This window comes from Sinocyclocheilus grahami, unplaced genomic scaffold (genome assembly GCF_001515645.1).
Source record: "Sinocyclocheilus grahami isolate Dianchi unplaced genomic scaffold, SAMN03320097.WGS_v1.1 scaffold391.1, whole genome shotgun sequence".
NCBI lineage: Eukaryota > Metazoa > Chordata > Actinopteri > Cypriniformes > Cyprinidae > Sinocyclocheilus > Sinocyclocheilus grahami.
The window spans coordinates 163,380-177,554 of NW_015505570.1; the positions used below are offsets into that span (position 1 = coordinate 163,380).

Genomic DNA, 14,175 nt, shown 5'->3' on the forward strand with positions numbered 1-14,175 from the left:
AATGATCTTTTACACATGCTCTATACATTACACTTGTTCATTATTTGCTGGTGAACCACTTCAAATGTGTGAATATTATATGATATATAATATATACCATCGCCCCAAAAGTATGCCTAAAGTATCTAAATGTCTGTGCTGGAAACACACTCTCTGCCATTACATTTCAAATGTGTCTGAGAGGAATGTTGCCATTGTGGAAGCAAATGTGGAATAGTTGGGAGAAGCATGAAGCATGAGTGGCTGGGTTAGAGCATTGATTATTTTTAATCATCTATATATACTTTGAAATGATTACTTACTCTTACAATAAGTTTTATGTTGAACAATAAGTATTTAATCAACAGACTCGTCGTCTGAAGTAAATCACACTAAATAAAGACATATAGTGCCTTTAGAGCAGCCAGAGGTGAAGTGTTTAGTTAAGCAGGATTATGAATTCTGTAACTTTCTAATTCTCAGGTAGATCTGTACCTTTCATGAACTTCTGTGTGTGTAACCGTGTTTCTTAAGCACAACCACAGCATGTTATACAACAAAACCATGTAGGGTGGCATGCATTTACTTTTAAATTGTAACTTATAGATATAGGTTTTAGCATGTGCAGGATGATGATGCACCAGCCAATGTGTTATTAAGGGAAATAAATAGAAAGATTGTTGCACAATATGTAAAATTACTAATCTTACTAATATAACTTAATCTTACAGGGTTAAGTTGTCCCCCTGTCAGGAAGCCCAACTGGCTAAACTTTTACATAATGTATGAATGACTTTTGTTATCATTCTTATTCATATCTATATATAGTGTAATTAATGTAAAATACTAAATCAACTATTCTATTTAAAATGACATTTTGACAGTTTAGTTGAATAACTGAATAACCAATGACAGACAAAGCAGAATCCCAGTAAAAGAGATTCATCTGAAAGGTAAAATTATTCTATGACTCATATGCAGGCATATGAATATTTAGTAACACTGAATGCAAACTAAATGATTTCACTCAATTAGACTATAGGTTTTAATGAAAAGTGAAGATGTCAGAATTCTATTACTCAATGCTTCATGGAATTGGTGAATAATAATAATAATAATAATTTAATTTGATCTTTTCATTTCAGAATAAAAACTGTCATTTTTAATCCATAATTCTAAAAACATTAATGTGTCCACAAATGTGTCAAGTAGACAAAAAAGTATTGATATTCAACGTCACAGTTCACTACTTTTCCAGAAACACAAAATTTGATCAATTAACCTCAAAACGGTTTCGACTGACTACATCTCATAAATGTTGATATTCAGATGAAATGACAACATTTGATATTAAAATGTCAAAATGAAATGACTTATGTTCCTTTTATGCTATAATGACAGCGTTTGAGCTACATGGACTCCACAAGTTTGTGTGAAACCTGATGAGCATGTTCTCCAGCATGATTTAAGATAACGCAGAGCATCTTGTGCTATGGCGAAATCAAGAACATCTGAGCGTCTGTATGAAGACTGCATTTAAGACTATATGTTTAACTTGAGCAGAAAAAAATAATGAAACATAAATAAATAAAACATCATTTCATCATGTACTGTATGAACTTTATTTATGCATAATGTAATTGATAATATATTGTTTTGCTGAAGTGTTGTGCATTGAATACAGCAGTACTTCCCACAGAAAGTGTAAATAAGTGTATATGACCATACAAATATGATGAGCATGTTCTCCAGCATGATTTAAGATAACGCAGAGCATCTTGTGCTACGGCGAAATCAAGAACATCTGAGCGTCTGTATGAAGACTGCATTTAAGACTATGTTTAACTTGAGCAGAAAAAAATAATGAAACATAAATAAATAAAACATCATTTCATCATGTACTGTATGAACTTTATTTATGCATAATGTAATTGATAATATATTGTTTTGCTGAAGTGTTGTGCATTGAATACAGCAGTACTTCCCACAGAAAGTGTAAATAAGTGTATATGACCATACAAATCACTTGAATGCAAATTTCAAATGAAAAGACATTTATGAATTGATAAACTTGTAATCTGGAGATCCCAAACCCCCACATATAGTATCAAACATAAAATCTTTATGTAAATTTAAGAGATCTACTCTCCTTCTGTAGCCTAAGATATACTGTAAAAGACACCGGGGCAAGATGTCACACAGGGAAGAGTTGTCACATATGTTTTACATATAATTTAGTTGGTACAATTTATTAATTGCAATCCCTGTTGGCCAAAACATTGTTTTCATATTTAATATGCATTGATTGTTTAACTTTTGTGACTGTTTTATAAATTATTTTGTTTTATATGTGCTTTACTGTTAAAATCTCACAAACACGCCACTTATTATCATGCACACTTTAAGATTTTTGAAGCAGTGCAAATGTTCAAAGGCTCTCTTAAGAATAAACCTAAGCTGGTAAATATTTAGTGGAGTATTATGTGTGACAACTAGCCCCAGTCTTACACTGAAATAGAGTAAGAGATGCAAAAGATCACAGACCCAAATCCCCATATCTGTGCTTCATAAATAGTTTTCTATTCAGTTGAGTATAATACTTATATTACACATGGTAATGATGACAAGTCCACATTTGAGAAACTTGCTGAAGAAACCAGCATCTTTGCTTTACCATCCCAACTCTTCATAGCATCAGCTACTCCATGCCTCTGAAACAAAGACCATATTATTTACATTAGTAGCAGCATATGTATGTTTGCAACACATGCAATATCACTTTTTCTGAAATATTTCTCTGAAAGTTGTCAGTGTTTAACCTTCAACATGCTATGTTTTACAGTTTTCACTGTTTAGTGTTCACATTTGTCAGAGAAGCACTACGTACATAGCAGGTCTTGTATTGTAAACTGTGTGTGGAATACAACAATGTAAATGACATGTGAAGGGCGAGTTTGAATAGCTTTAACCACTCCCTGAACTTTGAATACTTTTCAGTCTATTATACCTGCACCAGGGTATGACTCATTCAGTTGAATTTATTTGTTCATTTATTGTTCACCAATTTGAAGAATAAATCAGTCACACTCAATAATAGGAATAATCAATATTACTATTTTAATTAAAGCTAAATAATCTCAAACAATTTAAATATCCTCAAATAATTGCTTCCACTCATCACTGCATTATTTAAACAGAGTTCAAAGCAATCTGACCAGCATGAAGCCTTTCCCTGTGATAGCTATAAATCATCTCTATTGATTTTTTGACAGCGCAGTAACATATTAATCATGTGTAAAAGAACTGTTGTGTTTAATCCTAATTCAATGGTAGCTTTATGAAATATATTTACTAGCATTAAATCCCATCTTTGTGTTGCCATATTGCGCAAGCATTATGGTCAAGATGGTAAACAGTTCATTGAATGAAGGGCTTCACCTGATGTTAACTAACGCAGTTTATGTATTTAATCTGCATTGTGTTGTTGGTGTCTCTTTGTTCATGTTGAATAGATCCGCAACTACGCTTTTACCTGCGAGCCTCCATCATAAACAAACCTGTTTCTGAGACCAGCTTGAGAAAATTAATCACATTGTAATTTTAAATAATAAGAATAATTCTTGTTTTGTTGATAAAAGCAGGAATTATGTATATAGATGCCTATATAATAAACATAAGCATAACTTGTGGATGCCTATAATAGTTATCTGTAGACGTTTTTATTGATAAAGGGTTTATTTCCACCTCTCTTATAGTGCTGTTGTGGTTTTCATCTCTGAGGATTGATGTAGATCCCGGATTGGTTGCCAGGTTGTGCTTCCGGTTCTCCCTGTAGAAGAAACTATTTATTAGAGCTCATGTCGGTCAGCTGTAATAATAGAATCGTTAGACAAACATCTTATGTTATACTGAATACATGAACAACAGTTTCATTGACTTAATACGATCTAAACACTTAAGTTATTGTATATTGTACCAATCAAGGCATAAAATACACTTCACGTGTGTAATAAACACAGATGTTCTGATAATTTGATCGCTCAAAACATTTGCTATAGCTCCAAGATTTCAAACTGTAGACAAAAAAAGAGAGATATTAATTAAGGTGGTCAGAAAAGAGAACGATTTGGCATCTCTCCCGCTCAGACAGCAGCCTTAAAGGAATTGTTCACCCAAAAATGAAAATATAGCTTTAAACATATTCTTACCCTTAGGCCACCCAAGATATAGTTTGTGTCTTTATCAGAATAGATTTGTAGAAATGTAGCGTCACATCACTTGCTCACCAATGGATCCTCTGCAGTGAATGGGTGCCGTCAGAATGAAAGGCCATTATCACAATAATCCACAAGTAATCACTCCAGTCCATCAATTACTCCAGTCTTTGTAAGTGAAAAGCTGCATGTTTTTAAAAAACAAATCCATCATTAAGACGTTTCTACCTTTAAACTGTCACTTCTGGCAAAAAGCTATAGCGCATCTTCTAGTGAAAAAAGTCCATCCCCTGTTGTCCTCTCACATCAAAGTCCACCCATATATTTGTTTAGAACTCTTTTCAACTGTTTTCGCTTGTAAACGGTTCTTGATCTGTGCATATTTCTCCCCCGATTCAGATAACATGATTTTTTAACTTGGGAACGCAGTATGGATAGATGATTCATATTTTAGAAACAGTTTGAAGATAAAAACATCTTGATGGATTTGTTTCTTACAAACACACAGCTTTTCCCTTCACAAGACAATAACTGATGGACTGGAGTGGTGTGGATTATTGTGATGTTTGTATCAGATGTTTGGACTCTCATTCTGACGGCACCCATTCACTGCAGAGCATCCACTGGTGAGCAAGTGATGTGATGCTACATTTCTACAAATCTGTTCAGATGAAGAAACAAACTCATCTACATCTTGGACGACCTGAGGGTGGGTATATTTTCAGCAAATTTTCATATTTGGGTGAACTACTCCTTTAAGTAGTTTTTTTGAAATGCAATGCCAAGGTTGTATAACCAAAAGTATAATATCATAAATGTATACATTACATTTCAAAAGCATTGCTAGATTTACATTGTCAATAACTATGGAAACGGATCATCACAGTCTGTGAACAGAGTCCATTAATTTATGTTTGATAATCTAACTCGCAATGAAATAAGTATTTTTTAGAATCGTGGCATTTCTCAATAAATCTTTAGTTGAACTTATACCACAGCCATGTTCTTACCAAGCTCCGGTAGTTGGGGCTCCTCTCAGGTGTGTGTGACATATATGTGGGATTGGCAAGATGTTCTTTGAAAGACGTTCTCTCATACGGTGCTACGGTTTGTGTTTCTTCCTTTTTTTCTTTTCTCCTACAGCACCAAAAGCATATCTGGAGAGATGGAAAGGAAGTATTACATTATATAATATCATAGCATTTCCATTGTTGGCCGTTACTTTGTGAATCCTGTGAGTTTATAAAATGTAATTGTATGAAGAATTTACCAGTAGTAAGATGATGAGGAGAAGCAGGATAATGATGCATGCTAGCACTAACAATGCAATGGCCCAACCAGGAAGCCCCTGAACATTAGTTTCTGCCAACGGAGTTGAGGATTTTGGAAAAAGCCAGGCAGGTTTGACTTTTTCTGCATGAAAAATATGTAGACATTTTAGAATTAATTTATGATAAAAATTAGTTTTTTAAACACCATGAAGCAGGCTTACAAGATATAAACCTAAACGTGTCGGACTAATTAAATTTAGTACTTGTGTTTGTTGAATATGAGTGTGACTAATATAATTCAAATTCACACTGAAGAATCAGAAGGGAGCCAGCTGGTAAATTCTGCATGATGAATACTCACCAGCAGTGTACTGTCTGTTGACTGCAAGACCATTCAGCTGAGTGTTATTATCTACAGCCCTCAGGAACAAATGTTTGATCACAACATGGTTGATAAAAATGGTCTGGAACTGGATGGTACAATTTGCGATCACAGACCCGTTACTGAAATCAAAGCAGAAACTATATTTTAATTGACTGCAATATTTAGTGCAGTAACATCACCGTTGTGAAAAAGATTTACACTTAAAGGGATAGTACACCTTCAGTTGCTGGTTCCCATTGACTTTCATAGTATGAAAAAAAAACACTATGCAAGTCAATGGGGACCAGCAACTGAAGGTGTATTATCCCTTTAGGTAAAGTGCTTATTACAGAAATAACATAGTTTAAAAGAATATACATATAATGTTTTCTAAAGCTTTACTGCATTTTAATTGCAATTAAATGAAAATGTGTTGTAGTAGCTTATTTATATCAAAAGCAATTCGCTGAACTTTAGAGTGCTTTTTAAAACCCATTACATCTTTATATGTAATTTCATAATTACTTCTGTTGTCTTTGAAATTTGATTAAAGTGTAATGCTGAATGTACTGACAAGCATTTTCGATAAACCAAAATGTACTTTTAATGTCATGTTGAAACTTGTATTTAAATATATTTGTAATTACATAATTGTAATGATGAAGTTGACACTCGGTACATTTGAAATATATTAACTTATGTAATATTGAATATCACAATACAGTAAACAACTATAATCAAGTACTTGACATGTGCTTTAGTATGTTAGTCAACACATCAAAATAAGGGCACTTCTTTAAAACACACACACACACAAAAACAAGATTATTCGAGCATAATGATTTCAAATGCACTTTAAAGTAAAAATTTTAATTAGACATTATTGCAATGTGCACTTTTTAGTGTTAAGAGACCGGCATGAAAGTATCTCTCTTTAGATACACTTCAGTGGCATTTTCATTTCATTAATTTTATATTATATTAAGTGTACAAATCAAGCACACTTCTTTATCACGATTTATTATTAATTTTACAATCATGTAGGACGAACAGACAAACACTTTTAGTAAAAGAATCAGATGATCTACCTGAACTGTATGTTTGTCACTCCTCTGTAGGTTTCTCTTGTGTCACAGTCAGAGCAGTTAAAGGCGATGTCCAGCTGCCAAGAGTGAACAAGTTCATGCTCGCAGGATCTCTCTTAGGGTCAACAACTTACATGTACTGAATATGTTGTTGCTATTATGTATAAAATGGCAGCTCTAGTCAATAAAGCTGGCACTGACATTTATTCATTGATAAATCACGGGAAACACTTACAACTCCAGCAACCTCTGCATGCATGTGCTGGTACTGCTGTGAGGTTGTGTTGAGGAGGGTGTCGCTGAAGACGCGGTTGTTGATCTCCATGCAGAAGGAGAATGAGTACAGGGGTGAAGGGTAGTTCTGAGGGGCTGCCTGGAGTCCCTCGAGAACTTTTAAAAGACTGTAGGGCTCAGCACCTAAAACATAACATGATTATTCATTGCAATGTGAGTAACCATCTAATGTGTGTGTTGTGTAGATAGATAGATAGATAGATAGATAGATAGATAGATAGATAGATAAATAGATAGATATTTGATTTTTCAATAACTATTCAAGACTGCTAACCTGCTGACAATAGTTTCAATTTGGGAATAAAACCAGTATATAATGCTGGATTTTATTTATTATTATTTTTATATGTATAAAAAAATTTATTGAGATCAGACATTTTCCAAATAGCATATAATATATATATATTTTTAAATTCCTCCCATGTAGGATAGATAGATAGATAGATAGATAGATAGATAGATAGATAGATAGATAGATAGATAGATAGATAGATAGATAGATAGATAGATAAATAGATAGATATTTGATTTTTCAATAACTATTCAACTATTCAAGACTGCTGACAATAGTTTCAATTTGGGAATAAAACCAGTATATAATGCTGGATTTTATTTATTATTATTTTTATATGTATAAAAAAATTTATTGAGATCAGACATTTTCCAAATAGCATATAATATATATATATTTTTAAATTCCTCCCATGTAGTAAGCAGATGTAGTCTTATTATGCTATAACACATTATATCTTTTTTCTAACAGCTAATTATTTGAGCACTTTTCCTTAATGGGGCTTTTATTTTAGTTCTTTATTTATTGATTTTATTCATTGAGTACAACCTGTGTTTGTCACAAATACAGTAATGAAGTCTATTTTTTATCCCTTAAAAATAGAACAGATGTGAATGTCTTAAGTATTAAACTAATATTCACTACAATCTAGCTGATTTTGGAGTCACTGAATCAAATGAGGAAAAAAGTGAGTTACTGTAACATAACCGTCTGTCCACAGTTTGTTATTTCTATTGTGAAATCCTCAAGATGTTTCACTAAATGCAAAAGTCAACTTACCTGTTGCAGAGAACAGCAGGAAGAAGAATGCAACCCCAGTATAATGTAATCTAATGTGCCTCATGCTGAAGAGAGGGAAATGAATGCTATTCCTCTGGCTGAAGAGCTTCTGTAATAGAGTTTCCAGAGTGGTACTGATGGTAAATGAAGCGTAATCTTTTATTTGCACAGCTTTTATCCACAGACAGAATATCAGCTGTCAATCAGTCGGGGATGGAGGTGTGGCTTTATGAACCTAAAGTTAGTAATGGATGATAAATCATACTAATTCCTTTGCTTTACTCTCTCCTCTTTTTCATTGTTCTTCAGTGAGATCCATGTCAAAGCCATTTTGTTTGACCTGCACGCACTGCACTACTGGGTGTTTGCGTCAAAACGGTATAACATGTGTTTAACCAGGGGTTAATGTGACACACTGGTCTGCTGCACCCTAACCAGAGGGACACGCGTTACCTCACTGCACAGGATGTGTTGCCATGGAAATATACGGCCAACAATAGGAAATAGGAAACTCCTTATGATACAAATCAAATTTCTGGCATAATAAAAATCTAATGTGGAGGCATGATTAAGAATTTGAGTTTTTACTGAAAATCAATTTGCTATAGTTAACTAAAATGAAATAAAACAAATCTAGAAATAAGTTATTTGTAATAAAATAAAAATTCCTTGAAATGACTTTTTTTTTTTTGTTAAACAAAAATTAAAATGGTAAAAACACAGTACTAAAACTTAAATTAAAATGAAAACAAATTAATTAATAAAAACGAATAAAAAAACACTATGTATATATATAGATATACATATATATCAGTGATATATATATATACATATATATATAAAGTACTATAAATACTATATAAAGTTTATGAAAAACATTTATGACATACAACATTTATTTATCATTTATCGCCTCTTGTTAGTGTTTCATTGAAGTCATTAAATTCTTTGCATCCTCAACTCTATGCTGTACATGGTTTGAGGAAAAAAGCTTCAATGCTTCTTTAATTGTCTGCCTTTATTCAGTGGTTCATTGGTAAAATGTTGATCCCACGTCAGACTATACTTACATTTTGTGACTCAGGTTTCCACCCTAATGTTTGACTTAAGCAACAGGCAAAGTACATTTCTCCCACACAGCTATAACAAAGGGTGTGCAAAAAAGGACATGTTAGTCACGCCAGATCCTTCCAAGTATAGGTCTGCAGGAAAGTAATGGGAGTTGCCTGATCGGGGTGTTTTTAGACCATGTTTCCTGATTGGCTGATGTCATAGTGATAGTAGGTTTAGGGGTGGGGTTAGGTAAGGGGGATCATTTTGATTGCATGATTGAGAAACACCCTGCAGTTTGAAAACACCCACAAACGCCCACTTATGCTCTGCAGAGACCTCAATCTCCATCCTTCTGCCATAGTTTCCCTGATGTGAAATCATGTGAGGACATGCCACCATTTGCCACCTGCTGGAAAAAAAACAAAAAAACAACATAAGGTGAATTCAGGTAAAGTGGGTCTTTAAGCTTCTTTGTACTGTTCTCAGTGCAGTTTTCACTTTCAGAGCATAACAATGGTCTTTAATTAAAAGGACACTATTTCTTTAACACTGGGGATTGTGGCTACACCTCAAATGAGGACTCCAGAATGTCAACACAACATATTCTATCAGATGTTTTGAATTTTACACATGAATTGAGTGAACTATGAATTTTACTCATAACCTAGTCTATCCCCCGGTTTTACAGACAATTAAGGCTTAAACATAGTCCCAGACTAAAATGTGAGTAATAATAATAATAATAATAATAATAATGATGTCTGTGTAGAGAGCAGTAATAATAATAATAATAATAATAATAATGTCTGTGTAGAGAGCAGTAATAATAATAGTAATAATAATAATAATAATAAGTCTGTGTAGAGAGCAATAATAATAATAAAAAGGTCTGTTTAGAGAGCAGTAATAATAATAATAATAATAATAATAAATTACTCGTACAGTAACAGATATACAAGATATTTCTCACAACAACTATTTCAGTGATATCTCTCAGGTAGGGATATTTTTTATATGCGGCATCCAAAAAAAAGTATACAGCATTATTAAGATTGTTAATACCCACTTAATAACACTTGTAGTAGCAATATAGTAATTTGTAACACTAGGATCTTCCTAGCGAGGAGTCTTTCAGGTTGGACTGTAAAGTGAGACAGACCGCACGTGTGCATGTCCCGGATGTAAACACAACTACCACGTGTTCAAGCACTAGTGACTGTGCCGGAGGGAGGGCCGATACCTCTTATTTTATTTTCAATCCAATACCGATATTTTCAAGCCCAGTATCGTCGATATCGATACCGATACATATACCTATAAACTAAATTGATCTTTTAAATTATTAAAAGAATATATAATCAGTAATTATACTCACTTAATATTAGATTTTAAAGCCACATTATTTTTAACATTTCATAGGCCTTTTTTGTTTGCACTGTCAGAAATAAAATATACTATAATTGTATTTTAGCCGTTTACTGGAGCAGTAACCTCAAAGGTGCACCTATACCCCTAAAAGAGAGCATATTAGTAACATACAAGTATGCATGCTTTAAGGGTAGATCAATTACAAAGGTGCATCTTTGAGGGTACCTCATGAAAAATAAACATGGTGTTACATAAGTACTAAAATGTATGATTATTACCATGGTAAATTTGTGGTTACTGCAGTTTTAGTACAAATACTGTGGTAAACTGTGGTTACTGTAATAAAACCATGGCTAATAATTTTCATTAACCTGTGTGACTGACTGACTTAATTTCTTTCTTTAAAAAATAATGTTATTTTTTTTATTTATATTATTGTTCATTCAGCCTATGCAGTTTAGGCCAGTGCCTCTGCATACAGGAGAAGAGGTGGACTACATGCTCGCTCTTAAGCAGGAGCTGAGAGCCTCCAGCAAGAACCTGCCGTTCCACATAAAAGCAGCCAGAACAAAGACAGGTAAGACGGGTGGCGGCAAAATGTGGGCGATACATTGGTGTATAAAGAGTGGCCAATTCTGAGCACAAAGGATGAAGATCCAGCATGACTTGGAGAAGGAGGTCCTGCAGTCTCTGGATTTGCATTTGAACTGTGGGCAGTCACTGAGAGATATTCAAAGCCAACGACCCATCAGTTGAAGATCAGGTTTGAACGGCTCTCTTTGTTGTTTTCTTTTTTAGATGTGGCGCGTTACTCTGATAAATATCAAAATGGAGAGCCGAAGTACAACTGCATTGAATGGAGTCCAGGTGAGACACTACAGATGATAAAACAGAGGAAACCTTCAATCTGAAATCAACCGCGTTCAAATGGATGCTTTTTGTGCACTAAAATCTGTTTAAATCGATGAAATCCAACGAATGGTATCTGACACAGTTAAAAGGTTTGGAGTCCGTAAGAAACAAATACTTTTGTAAAATAAAGCAAGGGCACATTAAATTGATCAAAAGTGGCAGTAAAGACATTAATAATGTTTCTATTTCAAATAAATGCTGTTCTTTTGAACTGGTGTAATGGCTGCTGAAAATACACTAATGTATTAAATTACATAATGCAAATGTAAAATATGAAAATATTCAAAAAGAAATAGTAAATTGTATTGATATTTGACAATATTACTGTTTTTTACAATACAATGTAATTTACAAAAACATAAAAAACTACCGACCCCAAACTTTTGAACATGTGGTGTACAAGTGGACATTCTCTATTATATTCAGTTTCTATTAAATAAAAAAAAAATTAGTTATCATGAATGGAAATGAATTGGTCAGGAGATCTGACATGTATTTGAAAAGAGGATTTTAATCAGTACCATTCTTTAGTTACTGTGCTACAGCAGACTTGTTTTACAGTCAAATCTATTTCAAAGTCAGTTCTCTCTAAAAAATATTCAAATTCATTCCAGACTGGAGCCGAATGCCAAAAGAGCTTTGCATTAAAGTACGGAAAACAAGTAAAACAGGTGAGAGAAACTCTATATTACTATTATTATTATTATTATTATTAATGTGTGTAGGTTCACAGGCTTGATATTAATGCTAATGCATGTTATAATATGTGGAAAGCATGTTTTGTAATTCTTCTGCTCCATTTTAATTCATAGGTGCCAAACCACAACTCACACAAAAACCAAAAGTAGCTGCTAGAAAAGAAGAGGTTCTCCAAAAACTAGAGGTATAAGTTCACTGAAAGCATAATACTGTGTTATGTTGCGTTAACTGTGCTGTGCATAAGCTGTTGTAACCATGCTTTGACATTCAAATAAACTGGAAAAAGTTTCAAAAATCAGATTAAGGGTGAGCTAACTGAAAAACTTTAAATAGAAACAAATTAACAGACTGAAACAAATGACACGTGTGCTTTTCTGCCTTCTCCCACTTTTCTGTTTTCAATGCTGATGTTTCATCCATGCATGCAACGTTAATATTGTGCAATGACATTTAGACACTTGAGAAAAGAGAACAAGAGCAGCATTCTGAGGAAGAGGAGGGCGAAGAGAAGAAGAAACAGAATGAGGAGGAAGAGGAGGAGCCGGATGAAGACTATGATGGAGAGGAGCTTGAAGATGTAAGAAGAAATCATCATAATTTGATAGATAATATCTTACAATCTTTGTGGTGTTGTCGTTTGCAAATTTTCTTCCCTTTTTCCACAAAAGGAGATATTTTGGTTCGTAGGCAGTATAAATCATTGTTACTTTCCATTGGCTTAGCCCTTATGTAAAAAATATGGTTTGAAATGATTAGCGCGATCACTCTTTAAATATCCAAGCAGCTTAGGAAGGCTCCTAGGAAAGCATTTTTAATGCTCTGTGTTCTGTGTTTCAGGAGACAGACTACATCATTTCCTACTTTGACAACGGAGAGGATTTCGGCACGGATAGTGATGACAATATGGATGAAGCTGTCTACTAATGCATTTAACAGGCTCTTCTCACTGGGGGATGAATATTTCTGAGTGAGAGTGAAAGTATGCATTTCAAGAAGAAGCGTCTTGATTCAAGCCCGTGCTATGTGCTACACATACTGAATGTGATTGTGACTGATGTTGTTCGGATCCAGAGAGTGAGTACTGCTGCTAAAGATGCCGTTCTGGGATTTCTAAGCTGCTTCACGGAAACAGATACTGCTGCTGCTGCTGCTGCTGCTATTCCAACAGTGCTGGAATGTTACTGAAAGACAATCAGCTTTTAATTTCAGTTTTATTGTTGTAATTGGAAAGCTCTGCTTAAAAAGGCAGCATGCAGAAGCCATCATTCCTTTTTGTCAGACAGGAGAGGACACTACCGTTTGCCTGCATAGTTAATGCATCTCATGTTTACACCGGATAATGCCTTGAATCGTGAATTACACCTGTATAAGAGTGACTTCATCTGTTTTAAGTTTTTTGTCTGAGTGGTTTGAGTGTGTGAATGTATAATAAATAATAGGGAAAAAAAATAATTTTTAGGCACCATGTGATCCAATTTTTTTCTGAAGTTTAGGTCTTTATTCACTTCCATTATATGGAAAATAATGGTTTAGATACATTCTTAATTTTTTGTTGTAGAATGTTCCAGAGTAGAATGAAAGTCACGTGGGTATGCATTGATTGTGAGTAAACGAGGACAATTTCATGTGAGCTATTTGTTAGGGTTAGAGAGTTTTTCTTTGTATCAACTGGCAGCTGGCAGCTGGCAGGTGGCGATATTTCTCTTCAGTGAATTAACTAAATCAGTGCAGGCAAGATTTCACAAAGCAATATCAACCCACACACACAAATAAATAAAAATATGAATGCTTTAGTGCTTTCATTTCACAACTGCACGTGCTGGACTTTACAAGAGTCAGATTAGTACGTAATCCCGTAATAACT

General features: G+C 33.9%; 2 protein-coding genes across 2 annotated transcripts; one reads left to right on the forward strand and one right to left on the reverse strand.

Moving 5' to 3' along the window:
- Nucleotides 1-3,733: 3,733 nt before the first annotated feature.
- On the reverse strand, nucleotides 3,734-8,343 carry LOC107550193 (mucin-1). The gene is made up of 7 exons (XM_016231432.1): nucleotides 8,280-8,343; nucleotides 7,149-7,330; nucleotides 6,917-6,990; nucleotides 5,826-5,968; nucleotides 5,464-5,606; nucleotides 5,204-5,350; nucleotides 3,734-3,808 (listed from the first exon to the last, which is right to left on the reverse strand). The coding sequence occupies exons 1-7, from the start codon at nucleotides 8,341-8,343 to the stop codon at nucleotides 3,749-3,751; spliced, it is 813 nt and encodes a 270-aa protein (XP_016086918.1). The 3' UTR covers nucleotides 3,734-3,748.
- Nucleotides 8,344-11,150: 2,807 nt separating this feature from the next.
- Nucleotides 11,151-13,321, forward strand: LOC107550194 (DNA-directed RNA polymerase III subunit RPC7-like). Its single transcript, XM_016231433.1, has 6 exons — nucleotides 11,151-11,277; nucleotides 11,499-11,567; nucleotides 12,227-12,283; nucleotides 12,425-12,495; nucleotides 12,766-12,888; nucleotides 13,149-13,321. Exons 1-6 carry the CDS (start codon nucleotides 11,151-11,153, stop codon nucleotides 13,233-13,235), a joined length of 534 nt encoding a protein of 177 aa, XP_016086919.1. The 3' UTR covers nucleotides 13,236-13,321.
- Nucleotides 13,322-14,175: the final 854 nt, after the last annotated feature.